Genomic DNA, 16715 nt, shown 5'->3' on the forward strand with positions numbered 1-16715 from the left:
GCATCGATCCACAAATGGTGGGAGGACAATGGGAGTTTATAGGCTCTTTAGCAAGAAGAGGACTTCACATAGCACTAGTGCCCACCCTTTTCCTTTTTATGAAATTAGATTAGTTTTTAAGAGTTGCCTCCATTAAACGCATTTTTGTATAACACAAGAACTTGATATGAAAAAGTAAAGCAAATTGTAAGAACTGGCTGTTGTGGCTGCCCATATACCCGCATCGTGAGCCTTCTCTTTAGCCAAAGACCACTGCTGATTTAATGGTTTGACGGTGCACACGTTTTTTATAGCTAATTTCATTTCATAGGCTTCAGCCTGTCATTAGAGTGTAGTTCAGCCTGCCAGGGACTATTTAGTTAGCTGGGGCACCAAAGCCAGAGAAGCACAAACAGTCCTGGTGGTGGACACCCTCTCCCTTGGCCATTGTAAAGCCTTCCCCTCGAGCTCACACCTGCATTGTTGCCTCTAGCCTCCCCACTTCAGTGACGGATGATGTTTTTTTCCTTCAGTTTAATCCTTCTCCCCCTACCCCTGCAAAAACAATTCCATAATAAAGCCAAGCAGAGCAGCCAGAAAACTCTAACAAGGATGGCATTGCCCTGACGCCTATTTTTAAAACTTAAACTGCCTGCTCCAAATATGCATTGACTCTGTTCTTCAGCAGCTTTGAAAGATTTATTTAAATCTTAATTGTAGTATTTATAAAATAACAGGGATTGCCAACTTCTGGGTTCAGCAGGAAGTCCCAGCAATGCTACTTAAATGCTCTAAGCACCTGTGTGCACACAACCTCTGAGGAGAAGCAATGCTACCTGCCATTATTTCCCCTGGCTCAAGTTCTTTTTCACTAAATATTCCCAGGAGGTATAAAATAAACCAACAAGGTACAATTTAATGTGCAGCCACATTATTTAGGTGCGATCATACCCATGAGGTAGGGAGGGAAGGGACTCCTACTTCTGCCTAGTTCTTGTCTCCCTCAGGCTCCCCAGTTCCTGTTATCTTGGTCTTTGGTTCATTACCAGTGGATTTCCACTCTCTCTACTGGCCACTGAAATTCACTCCTCAGGCCACATATGAATAAAGTGACCATGCACCCCAGTTTGCTCAGGACAGTCTCATTTTATGCTTATTTCCCAGTGCAAGTATTAAAAGCACCCTCTTTTAATCTCAACAGTGACTCGGTTTGGAGGACAAATAACACGGTCATCCAACCCATGAAACCCCAGCCATGAAGCACCTTTGAGTGCTACACCCATCTTCCTCGTTGACATCAGGGTTCTGCACACTCCATTCCTCTAAACCTCTACTCTGCTTATATTCTCACATTCCCCAGTGAATGAATTCTCAAGACCCCGGCAAATCTCTATTTTGCTCATCGCCTTCTTAGTCAACTCCACTAATCTGGGCAGGCTTTCCTGTACTCCTCCTTACTAATCCAACTCTCTACCCACATTGACCCCTGGGATGTCACCATTCCCATAAGCCCAACTGCTCTAAGGACCAGCAATACGCAAAGGCCCCTTCTTGCTAAAGAGCTTCCAAACCCCCATTGTCTTTCTACCACCTGTGGATCAAAGCTTATCCTCTAACAAACCTCACATTTACACGTCTCCTGCCCCACTTCACAAAATTTTCCATCCCCCATTTTTGCTTCACTGGATTTGGCCCAGAATCCCACCTTTGCTCCTTCTCTTAGGATGATCTTCCAAGCTATGCTCTCTTCCCATGTACACAAACTTGCAAACCTATTTTGTGCAATGTCTAAAATGAATCCAGTCCCACATAATAGAGTCTATGTAAACTGATAGCTTCATTTTTTATTTGGTTTTTTAAAACAACTGAGAAGTGCAGTATCAATGTTACTAAAATTAAAATCAGTTATAAGAAATATAAACACAGCGTCTGGATAGAGTTTAATCTGCTAAGTGTTGAGAGTTGAAAGAGCTCAAATCAGGGACTGTTTGCTCACATTGAATTGTGAAATGTGTACTTGGGCGCAGTTGGCAGAGGTCCCCGTCTGCTCCTCAGCTTTGCACACTGCCCAGTGTGATTTGCTTTCTCTCAGCGTAAAATGATCAGAGCTGGGAACAGTGGGGAAACAAGTCACACTAACAAAACTCACAAAGGACTGATTTCTAATTAAAATGCCTTTTTATCATTTGCCCTGAGAAATGTAAATGCCACATAGTTGGTAATATTCCTATCAGATAATCAGTGCATACTTTTATCAATAGAAAAAATACCCTTAGGAAAAGCAATCAATTTTATAAGATTTCAGAGTGGCCCTAGATCAAAGAAAAGAGAACCTAATGATGTGCACTCATTTATTTCTTATTCTATTGCATGTTTATTATGTGCCAGGCCTGTGAGAGTAAGGGATGCCGTTGGGTGAGGACAATGCTCCCTTACTCTGATGGAGGTGAACGGGCAGGCAAACCTGCAAACTCTCACTGCTCAGTCCAGGCCCCCTCTCCTTCTCCTGTGATCACACTGGGCAGTAAATACTCTCAATTCTTAACTCTGCTTTTCCTTGATTCCATGCAGACCAACTCTATTCTCTTTTGATGGTTTCACCTAAGAAATTTTATAATTCATTAGACCACAGCTAAATGAGAGCTCTTGCCCTCCATGTAGGAGATTTGGGAGACACCCTAGTCCCTTGAAGAATTTTGGGAAGTGTTCTGTTCTCACCAGAAAACTCATGTATTAATCCTATCTTGGAGTGATGGAGTTACTTCTGCAGATGGCTAATGTCATGGACTTTTTAGCACTTACTTAGAAACTTTATTCTCAGTGGGAGACTTTTTATTTCCTCAATCCCAAATTCCAAAGACACACTCTATTTGGTGCCTGTAGGCATCTCACCCCATCCATGTGCAGACTAAACCATGATATTTCATCTATACAAGCCATCAGAATACTTTTCCCCACTAAATCTAGACACTGCACCCTATTCTGTGTCTCTCTTTTGCCTTTAATTTTAATTGGCATTCACATGGATTAGCTCTATTTGACAAGGAAGTAGTCATCCAAAAGAAGATTCATCATCATCTCATCCCCTGCCTTGAGGGTTTTAGTGAACAAACCAGCTGCTGGCAAAGAGACAGTTCCTTTTCCAGATACAGGCTTACCAAGAGAAGGGATGGATGACTTAATTACAACTTGCAGGATTTACCACTATATGATGGAAAATCATTTGTATGAAGCTTCACATAGCTTTCTGTGTCCATCGGGAAAGGAGGACTAGGCTGTGTTACTACTGAGAGGAACTAGATTTAGACTTTGGGAGGAATTTCCTGATTTTATGAATTGGTAGACATTAAAACATATTACTCCAGATGAATATGAAACCCTAAAAACTTTTTCAGGAAGCCAACAGCTATAATTCTATGATGTTTGAGTGAGGCACTGTCAGAATATAAGAAGGTGGAATTGGGGATGTGCAGAGGTTAAGAGTGTGGGCTTTGAGTCAGACTTTAGTTCTTGTCCTGGTTTACTAAATATGTGATGCAATCACTTTTCTCAGGTGTAAAATGAGCATTGTAAAGATACCTCCTTCATGGGGGCTGATCCCAGGATTAGGAAATAAATGCAAGATGCCTGGCACAGTATCTGCACATAGTATGTGCTCAATAAATGTTAGTTATATTTAAGATTCCACATCCTTGGATGACACAATGAAATCTCATTAGTTTGGGCCCTGCTAATTAAAAATGTATTATACTATTTGCTCTATTTCATATGCATCCCTTGCAGCAAAAATAACCTGCGGATTGATAATGCATATAAATGCTATTGTAAACTGAAAATCCTATGCAAGTAAAAGTTATTGATGTTTTCATTGACAATTCATAAGTAGGCTGGGCTAGATATTGTCTCCTTTATCAATTGAAAGCCTGTTGAAATGTTAAGAAGTTACAAAGGGAATATTTAACCCATTTGAGAGAACAAACTCTTTTAAAACACTTGGCACTGTTTGCACAGAAGCAGCCCCTCTGCCAATCATAACCTCAACTTCTCAACTCTAGTAGCTGTTAGTGCAGATGTTGACGTGCAGCGACCACGCATTTCTTCAAATTTTTCAGAAATGTGTTCTTCCTTGAGGGTGAGCAGAGTTGGTTTAATTTGTTTGATATCATAAATTTCCCACAGGGCAAAAGCAAAATGATATTACGTGGAATTCCGTGCTTGGTAAATGCCATCTAAAAATAATGTGGTGGACAAAACTGTGTACAGGTTTAGTCAGTTCATAACCATGAACAAAGGAAAAAGCAATTCTCTTTCTTTCCATTTCTCCATTCCCACTCCCCCGCTTCTCCCAGCCACTTAACAGTAATCAGTCCTGTAATTAGCCAACATCTGCTGGACACCTGCTCGTGCTGGGCACTGTGTTAAATATTTCCAGGGATATGGAGAAACCTTTATGGAATCTACATTCTAATTGGGGAGCACAGTGCACCTAGTATGGGGGTGGTCAGGGAATGGGGAGTGACTGCTTAAAGGAGTTTCTTTTGGGGATGATGAAAATGTTCTGGAATTAGATAGTGGTGGTTGCACAACATTGTGAGTTCACTAAAATCCACTGAATTGGACACTTTAAAATGGTTAAAACCATGAGTTTTATGTTATATAAATGTTATACTTAGCACAAAACAGCAACTAAGTTCCAAATACATGGTAGAAAAAGAATTGGTTGAGAGCCAGTAACGCTCAGTGTGGGCTGAAATCCCACAAGACCTTGGAGCTGAGTGGGAGCCCAGATAGATGGGGAAGGGTTCAAGCTCAAACTGCTACAGGGGACAGGCAGGTGACGTAAATAATTTAACGAACAAAGCAACCAGGTGTAAGATCCAAACACAATTTGTTTGCAGATGAAATGCATGGATAAAACGTTTTCACAAAAGGAAAGGAATGCTTTCTCCTTTCTCTTTGAACAAGAAGCCCTTCTCTGTGCAGCTTTCATTCCCCACTGTTAATAGATACGTGGATGCCAAGAACTATAACTGCACACGCAAAGAGAACTGACAATGAAAACATGGATTTCACGTCAGAGAGATAACCAGGAGTGGCAGGGGCCTGTGGGCGCTGGAATGCCCATCCTACAGTGTGCCAGCCACAGACTGCCAGTGTGTGCCCTCGCACAGTCACTGATGATGCCAATGTTTAAAGATAAGCCAGAAATCTGCATTTTATGTTGAAAAAAAACTGATTTTTTTTAAAAAGATTGGCTCAAGATTAAATTTTTTACCATCTGAGGGCCAGATGTAACACACGTTGAACTTCTACCTGGAAGGTTAAGTTGGATTGGGAGGCGAGAGAGGATGAGGGAGATTGCTTCAAGGGGAGACTTGTGCTGAGTCCACTCACCAGACGGGAGGGGACAAGCTTGGCTGAAGCGAGGGTTTGGCGTGTATGGGTCTAAGGGTGGATTGGTCACGGGGAGTCAATAAAGGTGGTGGGAAGCAAATGACAAGCTATGGAGCCCAGATTTAACCCTGCTGAGAATGACGACCGGTAGCACGTGCAGCCTTTACACCAGCAAGCTCAGACAGCTCCTTCCTCTGCAGTGCTGGATGGAGCTTTTCCCAGATACGGAGAGGGGAAGCACATGTCTAGAAGGGGGAAGGGCAGAGAGGAACCTTCTCTAGGTGGACCGGGATTTGTGAAGGCATGGAATGACCCTTGCACAGTTTCAGAATCCTGACAGAAGCAAGAGAAAGCTACCATCTGGTCGTGCCTGGCTAAAGGCAAGAACTCAAGGACTGAAATACTTGACTTTTTTTTTTTTTTTAGGAACACTAGCCTTTGGCTGAGTTCCTGTTCTTGCTTTTCTCTGGCTTTAGTCTGCTTTCTTTGGCCCTTCTTCAGGCAAGTGGATCAAAAGCCTTACCCCCTCCTCTTCCTAAAGCCTGTTTCTGGGCTGGGGCCCAGCACAGGACAAGCTATTAATAATATGACAGTTTGCCCTGCTGCTCAGCACTTCCTACTTCTGGCCCAAATGTCACCCACCCAGCAGCAGAATAACCTTTCCTTGCAGCTCCGGTTCATCCAATTCCATGGGAAAGGGGAGACAAGACATCAGAACTGCAACTAGAATCTGGAAATACAAGATCTTCTCATTTGAGAGTTTGGGAATAGAAACTTAAGGACAGACTATAGATTTTCAATGATTAGAGATGTAAATTGATTACTGCATTATGATTTTAGTAGCTACTTTCCCACCACAGAAAAAAAAATGGCAGTGTAATTTTTCTTTCAAAATAAGTTTAAAAGATCAGAGTGCCCCAAACTGTGCTTAAGAGTTTCCTGGCGTGAAAAAAGAGCAACAATGCAACCGAACATCTTACGAAAATAGGCAGCCTTTCACAAGGTGCTATAGCTATTGACCTGTGGGAATGAATCAAGTGTTGCCTATGACATTGCTTAAATGCACTGGAGACGGGGGCAGGGAACGGTGGTTAAATGCTTGATATTGGAATTGTGATTATTCCCGTTAACACAGGCTAATCACAAGTGTAATGGAGTGTCTGCGGGGTGCTGTGACATTTCAGTGCTCTTCGAGTGCCAGAGTGACAGCCTGACGCCTGCCACCTCAGTGAGCAGCGTGCTTCAGGCCTACGGGCCCTGCCGGCTGCCCTGTGAGCGTCACTCGTGAAAGTCAGCAGACTTCTCCGAGGCGTCCTTGGCCCCAAGGACCTTCCTTCCGGGAGCAAAGCTTGGGGAGAGGCCAGCGCGCCACACGGGCATGACATGCGCAGGACGTACTCGAGGGCCCTCCCGGAGAAGCTGCTGGCTTCTCCTCCTCTGAGGCCAGAGGAGAAAAGCGCTGGATTTAAACACCTGTGGGAAGGGTTCTTGTTGGGCACAGGGAGACATTGTCAGGTAGAGGATTCTGTCAGTGCCAGTCACCGGCATGGTTTCCCCAATCAGCCATGGGCTTTCCTGATGCGGAGAATCTTTAAGGGCAACAAACATTCTCATTTATTTAGGGTAGTGGTTCTTTTTTAAAATATAATAGTTTTATTGAGACATAATTCATATACCACACAATCCACCCATCTAAAGTGTACAATGCAATGGTTTTTAGTATGTTCACAGAGCTATGCAACCTTCATCACATTCAATTTTGGAACATTTTCATTACCCCAGAAAGGAGCCTCATGCCCATCAGCATTCACTCCCCTCTCCCCTCACTCCCTACACCAGCCCTAGGTTCTATAGATTTACTCATTCTGGACATTTCATAGAAATGGAATCATGTATTACTAATCTGCAGTCCTTTCCGTGTGGCTTCTTTCACTCAACATACTGTTTTCTGGATTCATCCATGTGGTAGTATGTGTCAGTTTTCATTACTTTTTATGGCTGGATAACAGTCAATTATATGGATATATCACATTTTATTTATGCATTTGTCAGTGGATGGATGTTTAGACTGTTTCTACTTTTTGGCTGTTATGATTAATGCTGCTATAAACATTTATGTACAGGGTTTTGTGTGGACATATGTGTTCATTTCTCTTGAGTATCTAGTAGTGAAATTTCTGGGTCATTTGGTACCTCTATGTTTAACCATTTGAGGACATGCCAGACTGTTTTCCAAATGGGGCTGGTGTCATTTTAAATTCTAATGCTCTATGAGGATAGTGAATCTTTTTTAAAATTGTGGTAAAATATGTGTAATTTAAAATCTACCTTCTTAACCATGTGTAAGTATACAGTTCGGTAGCGTTAAGTACATTGACATTGTCCTGCAACCAATCTCTAGAACACTTCTTATCCTGCAAAGCTGAAACTCAGTACCCCATTAAACAACAAATCCCCAGGACACACCCCTCCCCCCGCCCCCAACCCAGCCTCTGGCAACCAACATTCTACTTTCTGGCTCTGTGAACTTACCTACCCTAGGTACCTCCTGTGAGAGGAACCATACAGTATCTGTCTTTTTGTGACTGGCGTATTTCACTTAGCATAATGTCATCATGGTTCATCCATGTTGTAGCATGTGTCCAAATTTCCTTTCTTGAAGGCTGGATGATATTGCATTGTATGTGCATACTCCATTTTGTTTCTCCACTCATGGGTGGATGGGCACTTGGGTTGGTTCTGCCTCTGGGCTGCTGTGGATAATGCTGCTGTGAACGTGGGTGTACAGAGGAGCGTGAATCTTAACCTTACTTGTGCATAAGAAGCCTCCTAAGCAGCCTATTAAAAATGCATATTCTGAGGACCCATCCGCCCCTTTTGATTCCAGTTCAGTATGTGTGGGGTGGAGTTTAGAAGCTTTTAAGCACTTTAGGAGATTCTAATGTGGGTGGACCTATACTCCTGTGAAGTCATGATGTGGGATCTCACCCCTTTGGGCACCAGAGTGAAATCTGGTTTGCACTACCTCTCTCTGCTGGCTCCTTTAGTGATACACACATCATGAAGAGGACAGAGATTGGCTTTCTTCCCTTCTTTCCTCAGCATAGCTAACATTTAAAAACAAAAAAATCTTTCCAAGCTTCTTCAAGTCCCTAATACCAAGTGGACGTGAAGTAAGTGGTAATGTATAGATTAGTGTCCAGCCATGCTTAGAATGGCTTTTGGAAAAGGCAGGAGGAATCCTTTCAGGATCAGGCATGAGAAGTCCTAAAATGAATATGTGATGTGCTGGACCACAGTGCAAAGCTCATCCAACTTGGGAAGTGTTTTGCCTCTGCCAGAGAGAAATTAGAAAGGTTCTGTTAAGGGGAGAATGAGAAAGAATGATCAGAGTTTCTATGGTTAAGTGAAAGGGTTCACTGATTTGCTGATGAAGAAATCTATGTGTACTACAATTATTAGTACCAGATGATGTAGTCTGAGAGACAGGTGTCCAGTGCTGGAAGCAAAATCAGTAACCTATTTATCAGGAGATCTTTGTCAGACGTAACAGTTGGCTTGCTGTGTGACCCTGGGCTACTTATTTGATCTTGCTGAGGCACACTTTCCTACCCAGTAAATTGGAAGTGATCTTCAAACTGTTACAAGAAAGACTGTTTCTGAAGCATCATTCACTGATGTGCTGGATACCCACTGATGTTGGTGTGTATGGATGAGAGGTTAAAGATTTCTGAGGACAAGTTCAGTTACTACAGTTGATGTTAAAATACTGAGATACTACTGAGAGGTAATGACCATAAAATCTAACCACTTAGTAGAAGGATAAAGGCTGTAGTGGTTGGATTTATGGTTATTATTTAGGCCGTGAGCTGTTAAGTGCCCACAGATACACACAGCTGTGGGCATGAGCAGCTCACAGGCAGGTGATGAATGAAGATACTGATGCACCTGGATAGAAAAGCATGTATTACACACTAAACACTCATTCTCCCTGAATCTAAACAACTACATGATAAAGTACTAATGATTTTGATTTTGATCCTAAATATCTCATTTTGTGACAAACTTATGCAAGAGAGCCCAGCATATTTGGTCAACGAGAGGCAGCCTAATGTCCAGAACCTTTCATATCTCTAATTCTATAATTCTGTAATTCTGTACAGACATATGGCTGTCACAGTGGCCATCCTGATGAGTCTTAAACAGCACAAGATGTCAGAGTACTTTTGGAATCATTGGAAAAGATTGTTTCATTTGATTCACTAATAGTGTTAAATCTAGTTAATTACTTCCTAATTATTTAAATTGATGAACATTTATGGTATATATTGTGATTATTAACATAGAGCTTGCAATTCAACTGGAACAAAATAATAGCTTGCTTCTGCAGGGTATCTGGAGAAGCAGGAGAGCATACAAGTTCATAGTTCAGATTCCAGCTTTGCCATTTACTAATTGAGCAAAGAAACGTTTGAGCAAATTACTCAGCCATTTTGTGCCTCCATTTCCTGATCAGTAAATTGAAGAAAATAATGGCACCTACTAATGGGTAAGATGGGTTAAAATTTATAACATGCCTCAAATAGTGCCTGTTACATGGTAATCACTTAGTAAATGTTAGTTTATTATTGCTATTGTTATCATAGCATTTTCCAGGTTGCTTAGTACTTTTACCTACATTTTTTCATTTCAGCCTCATGAAGTTAAGTAAGGCAAATGTCATAAGCAAAGAAAGTGAGGGTAAAAAGAGTGACTGGCTCATAGTCTCAACACTAGTAAGTGTTGATAGTAGCACTAGACCCTATATCTTTTGACTGATAATCCATCTCTCTCACCATATTCTGGTGTCTCCTTCTCAACCATGCTGAATAAATGGGTGCTATTATAGCATGGTGTTCTCTCTCTGGGACACTGTCTCCTTAGCCATGCATTCTTAGGGTTCCAGGTTAAAGTTGAGAAGCTGAGAGCATTCTGGCTTTTGAGATCAAGGACCATTTTACTGACCTCAAGCTGTACACCAGCCTCATAGCATGTCTCAGTGCCCAGATCAAAGGAGTCACATTTGACAAAGGTTTGTGTGGACTATCATCTTTTCATAATGGCTAAATCTTTTATGATACCTTTCACGTTCAGTGCCTTCCCAAATCATGCTAATAAGTAAAAAAGTGTTAGCAGAAAGCATGAGAGAATTGAACCTGTAAATGAGACCTTTGTACAAAATTCTGGGATTTTTGTTTTCCAAATTCTCATCCAAGGATCTTGAATTCTTCAGTGGATTCCTGGTATCTTAACAGCACAAAGCACCCTCCTGTTAGCTCTGGGAAGATCTTTACAAGCCTGCGAATAGTTCTGATATCTTAGCAACGGGATATTGTTTAGATCCATACTTGTCCTCCCCTGAATCTGAATCAAATTATTGGAAGGTGAATTATCCAGCTCTATAGACTGTACAAACATTAGAAAAGAGAGCTCTGTTCCACCAGATGGCCTTATCTGTAGATAAAGAAATGCAAGGCCAGGGACAGTGGCTCATGCCTGTAATCCTAGCACTCTGGGAGGCTGAGGCAGCAGGATCACTTGAGCTCAGGAGTTCAAGATCAGCCTGAGCAAGAGTGAGATTCCATCTCTACAAAAAATAGAAAAATTAGCTGGGTGTGGTGGCAGGAGCCTGTAGTCCCAGCTACTTGGGAGGCTGAGGCAGGAAAATGGCTTGAGTCCAGTAGTTTGAGGTTGCTGTGAACTAGGCTGATGCCATGGCACTCTAGCCTGGGCAACAGAGCAAGACTGTCTTTAAAAAAAAAAAAAAAAGAAATGCAGACCATAAGAGAGCTGTATGAGCATTGTCCAGAGAGATAAATGAAAGAGAAATACAAGCCAACAATGGTTTAAAATAGCCATCTCTATTTTATAGAACCTGGATATACGAATGTTCGTTCAGCTCACATCTTGCAATTATTTACTTAGATTTTAACAATCGAGTAGCTAGTGAAATTCAACTTTCAGATGTAGTCATCTCACCAAATAGTACCATAACTAAATTAGAAATTTTAACTCATGAGAATTCCCTTTTGTTGTTTACCCTTTCACTACTATTTAAGAAAATAAGTATTTCTAGGTTATCTCTGAGGGATTTTGAGATGGATGCAAAATATTAGTGTGTCCTTTGTCCTTTGGCCCCAGGAGCTGGGATGAAATCACATGATTTAATCATTCTGAATCCATGTGGCTCCTCTGAGATAGGGCCAGATGTAACCAGAAGGATTTATAGGGTGTAAAATTTAGAATGGATTAGAAAAGCCTTTCTGTGTTCAGGCCAGCACATCCTAAATCAACGTCCCCTGAATGGACCAGAGCAATCCCTGGCTGGCCTACTGGGGAGGTTGTCATGGCAACTGACTGGCAAGCTCAGCCAGTGGAATGTGAATGCAAACAATAGAGTGATAAGATTGTGTACAGAGCAGCATGCTAAGGCTGCTTCTGCCCAGGTACAGTGACACCTCAGTAGAAGTGTAAAACTGTCACTGCATTTTGTACCTTCACCCAATTCTGGCAGCTCATTTGAAATGTATCAAGTGTCCTTTTCCAGATATTGGTAAAAACATTACTGCTGATAGATAACAGAAGCTATGGGAAAACAGGACCCAGTTGGTAAGTGCAGTGGTATAAAAAGCCCTGGAGGGCTGTTACGATAACAGTACTCAGAAATTTCCTCAAGGAGGTTGAAGCAGGCTTACAGCAAATCCTATGATTCTTTAGTGCCACCTTGTGTCCTTAGATATTGAAAATTTACCACTCTCAGACTCATCACTGGGCAACAGCAGGGCAGGCATGGAAAAAGTTGCAGCTGGATTGTGTTGGAGCTTGATAGTCTCTTTTGCAGCAGAATATGCACATGAAATCTTCTGAGCCTCCAGTTAATGAAAAAAAAATTAATAATTTTGATAGAATCTGGTCTTTGGAAAAGAATAGAATGCCACATAATACCAGTCCTAGAAAAGATTGCAAAAGGCTACATAATGGGCGGGGTGGGAGAAGGGTAGCAAAGACAGAGAATTCTTAATGTTGTCATTACTAACTCTTGCAAAGGATTTTTTTAAACTCTATTCAGGCATTCTAGTGACATAAATTAATTGATAGAGAAAAATGTGAACATCACTGATTCCACTTTATAACGCTTGTTCTTGGTTAGTGAGATGGTAGCATTTGCTCAAATGGCGCCTCGTGCCCACTTCTCATCTCTTACCCACACCCACCCCACGCCCACTGCTGGCTGGCCCACCATCAGCTTTTCACCATTCAAGACCACAATCCGGTCCTAATTAAATTCAGAAACATGAAATGACCAAGCCGTGTTTCTGTGTGTTTCTTCCAGGGTTTGAGTTTTTTGAAACAAGTGCCAAGGATAACATTAATGTCAAGCAGACATTTGAGCGCCTCGTGGATATCATCTGTGACAAAATGTCAGAGAGTTTGGAGACCGACCCTGCCATCACTGCCGCAAAGCAGAACACAAGACTCAAGGATACTCCCCCTCCACCGCAGCCCAACTGCAGCTGCTAATGTCCCCAGACACACGGGCAGCTCCTGGGGGGGGCTCTGTTGCTAACAAACAGCATTTATAAATGGTCTATTAGCCTTTGTTTATACTGCCTAATAATTATTTGAAGGAAGTCTTTGATTCAATGGCTCATACATGCATTCAATTCTTGGGAGATTTCCTGTGTTAATATGTGGCAAATATGTGATCTTAAATTTGTAAGGACTATCCACCTATAAACATCTGGTACTTGCATGTGACTTGTTATTTATTCGTCTTCTAGGCTCTTTTTGTTTCAAATTTCTTCTCAGTTAGGCTACTGCTGGGGGCCTCAGACTATAATTTCACTACAGCTGACTTTTGTGCCGTGGATTCAAATTATGCTTTTCATTTGTAGAGATGATGACCAAGGAATTGCTTGTGTGTGTGCGTGAGCAGGGGGAGATGTCAGGAGACTTCATTTGCTTTAACTCTTAACTGAAAATCGGTGGAAACTTTGCTCATGATTAGGGACAGTGTCACAGGGCTGGTCAGTTTGCTGTTAGGAGATGTGTTTATTTTTCACTGTTATTAATAACTGAAGAGATTATTGACTATAAAGAAACTGAAATATTGTTTTTAAGCCCCTTGTAAGTTTCCTAAGTCATTAATATTAACCTGACTGGAACTAGATGTAAACAATAATCTTAGCTTACATGTTTATATAAGTAAATACTCTATCCCAGGACTGCTCTTCCTGCTGATTCTACCCAACTCTCTGAATATTTGAGAGCACTGAACAGATTGAGAGGTATGTACTGAATGCCAGTTACCCAGCAAGCATTTTAACCAAGTAGGAGGGTATGGATAGTGGTAGATTTCCAAGGCCCCTCATTTCCTCAATGACTTGCCCCTCATAATACACACCACCACTGCCACCCTGCCATCATCACCTTCTGGAACCATCACCAACTCTTGGAATAGAGGTTATGGTGAAGCTTGTTAGGGCTCCTCTTCCCATAGGATGCAGACTTGCTTCGCCAGCCATTGCCTTCTGCTCAAAGCTCAGCTAAGTTCTTTCTACCTGTTTAGAAGCTATTTAAATAATATCTCAAAAGGTCCCAAGTTGAGGGAAAGATACTTTTCATCTTTCATCTTTTGTAATCCAGATGTTCATAAATTCTAAAGCATATCCCCACATGTGCATGCTTAGGTTACACAGAAAACACTCTGTAGCTGAGAGTTACAGAAACACTTAGGATCTGTAGCAATTTGAGAGAGGGAGGAAACCATTTGGACATCCTGATTTTTTATCCCAGATTTCCTGAAGATATATATGAATAACAAGCAAACAACAAATCCTACTGGTTGTGCTGAACAACAGGGAAACCTTAGTATCTGTATCACTGCCCAGCACTATTTACAGCTACAATTTTAGGAAGGCAGTGGGCACGTTTGGCATATTCGGAAGGACAGTTCCTTTAGGTGGACTTTCTCTTTTTTTGGTGTTGTGTTAAAGGTTTTTTAATCCCTCTTTTCAAAAATGGAGAAGCTTCACATCAAAGTAGTGGGTGCAAGTTTATTGTGCAAGGATATTGATAGGAAAACATGAATACATCTAACAATATCTCTAAAGAACAAAAGCCTACCAGTCAGGGAACCAGCTCACACACATTATCACTAAGTTAAAAGATAAAAATTAGAGGAGAAAGCATTTGGGATGTTTTAAACATATCCATGTTATTTGTCACCTTCTTAGTTTAAGATCCACTAATTGGCAGTAAATTTCCACTTTGGCACCCTGCAAGGCAAGCCTTAGCTTGTGAATACAAGATAACATTAATGCTTTATTAGATTTTAATGGGGCAACCAGCTTCAAAATCGCAGAATTTACAAAAAAGGGAAAGAGAGAAGCTGGGGCATAAAAACAGATTTGTTCGCAACTGTAGCCGGTTTGCATGATGTTGTGATATTTCTATAACTCGGGCCAGAACGTGGCTCTGTTAAATGATGTAGCTATTAAGCTCACTCTTCGATCTAATAGGAAGCAGTAAAGCCAGAATATTCTTCCCATCCTCACTTGCAGCCCTCATCCCACACATCCATACAGATGTAACAGGCCTAGATAGAATATTTCAGATGGGTTTTCAAGAAGGACCTTGATATATGTCATGTCGTAAAATGGAAAGCAAAATGAGACAGAGTAGAAAAGGAAAAGGGAAAGAGCTGAGTTTTGCTCTCTTGAAAATCCCTTCCCTGAAGAATTGATTGCTACTGAAATTCATTGGTCCTTCCACTAGAGGCAAGCCAAGTGCCCACTTACACAGCACCAAATGTGCCAAAGCTGAGCAATTTTATGCCAGTCAGGGGAGAGTGATGCAACAACAGCTGAAGCATCAGGGCCAGTGAACATTTGATACTTTATATTTTCCAAATCCCAGTGGAAGTGAATGAACCCTTTTTAATTAATTCTCAGTTCTGAAACTCCCACCCTGCTGTGAATTCCACTCCAAAGAACTTACTGAGAATTTTCTAGATAGAGTGTCACAGAGTTCAAGAGAAAGAACACCTATGTTCCTGCTGTAAAGCATATAGGAAGAGATTATATTCTTGATTCTTAATCTCATCAAGAAATCCTGGTTTAAAAATCAAATTTGGGAAATAAAGGAACTGGCCCAGGTTTAACTAAGTGAGGTTTCATTGGTGTTGAGCTATGTTATTTATAAATTATAGCACTATAGTCCCAAGGTTTTTTGACCTTTCAGCCACTACACACACACACACACACACACACACACACACACACAAATACCTCCATCTACTTACTAATAGTATAAAAATATGCAGATCATTTTTACCAGTGGCCTAAATTTGTATTTAAAATAGCAACACGTCTTAAAAAGTATATTATTTATGTTAGTTTGTAAGTCTTATACACCCATCTAAGACAAGAGTCTTTTATGCAATTAAATTAGTGTTTTAAGTATCAATTTCTCTTCTGCTACTCATCACCTGACCACCCTCACCTGTCCAAATACTTTTAGGAATAACCCTTGTTTCAAGCAGATACTTTCAGGAGCTTTGGTGTAGGTCCCTTCCTTTCCTTTCCTAGTGCAGTTGAAAAATTGGACTGAAAATTATTTCATCTAAATAGCCATCCTCAGAGTGAATGGGCATTTCAGCTTTTGGGCATGTGGATGGATGTGGAAGGTGCACACAGTGTCTTGAGTCCTAAGATGGCAGTTTAAAGTGAGCATCACGTCTACAGGCTCAGAAGAAGAATTGCTTCAGGACAATGAATCAGTTCATTGTTGCTGCTCCCATTGAACATATTCTACTGCCTTGATGAACTTCTAATGGCTATAAGAACCAGGAGGTTATTGCAGTTCCTTTTTAGGGTCACTTAAAGGTCAGTATTCCTTTGTTGCCTGGTAAACAAGTGCTAAGATTTTTCTTTGGAAAGGGAGCTATGCTGGTTCCTCCAGTTGTAGCAGAGAGCTGCAGCACTGTGATGATCAATGTGAAATATAAGTTCTACAAAATTACAACCCAGGCCAGGCACGGTGGCTCATGCCTATGATCCCAGGGCTCTGGGAGGCTGAGGCAGGATCACTTGAGCTCAGGAGTTCAAGACCAGCCTGATCAAGCGCGAGACCCATCTCTAATAAAAAATAGAAAAATTAGCTGGGCGTGGTGGCACACACCTGTAGTCCCAGTTACTCAGGAAGCTGAGGCAGGAGGATGGCTTGAGCCCAGGACTTTGAGGTTGCTGTGAGCTACAATGACACCACTGCACTCTACCCAGGGTGACAGAGTGAGACTCTGT

The 16715-nt window shown here is 41.5% G+C and overlaps 1 protein-coding gene across 1 annotated transcript in view; it reads left to right on the top strand.

Moving 5' to 3' along the window:
• RAB3C (RAB3C, member RAS oncogene family) overlaps positions 1-13165 on the top strand; it is a 225066-nt gene extending 211901 nt beyond the window's left edge. The window contains exon 5 of the mRNA XM_045566587.1: positions 12746-13165. Within this exon, the coding sequence (XP_045422543.1) occupies positions 12746-12933 (188 nt within the window). The 3' untranslated portion in view covers positions 12934-13165. The remainder of the gene's footprint in view (positions 1-12745) is intronic.
• The last annotated feature ends 3550 nt before the right edge of the window (positions 13166-16715 follow it).

The sequence above is a fragment of the Lemur catta genome, chromosome 12 (assembly GCF_020740605.2).
Source record: "Lemur catta isolate mLemCat1 chromosome 12, mLemCat1.pri, whole genome shotgun sequence".
Taxonomy (NCBI): domain Eukaryota; kingdom Metazoa; phylum Chordata; class Mammalia; order Primates; family Lemuridae; genus Lemur; species Lemur catta.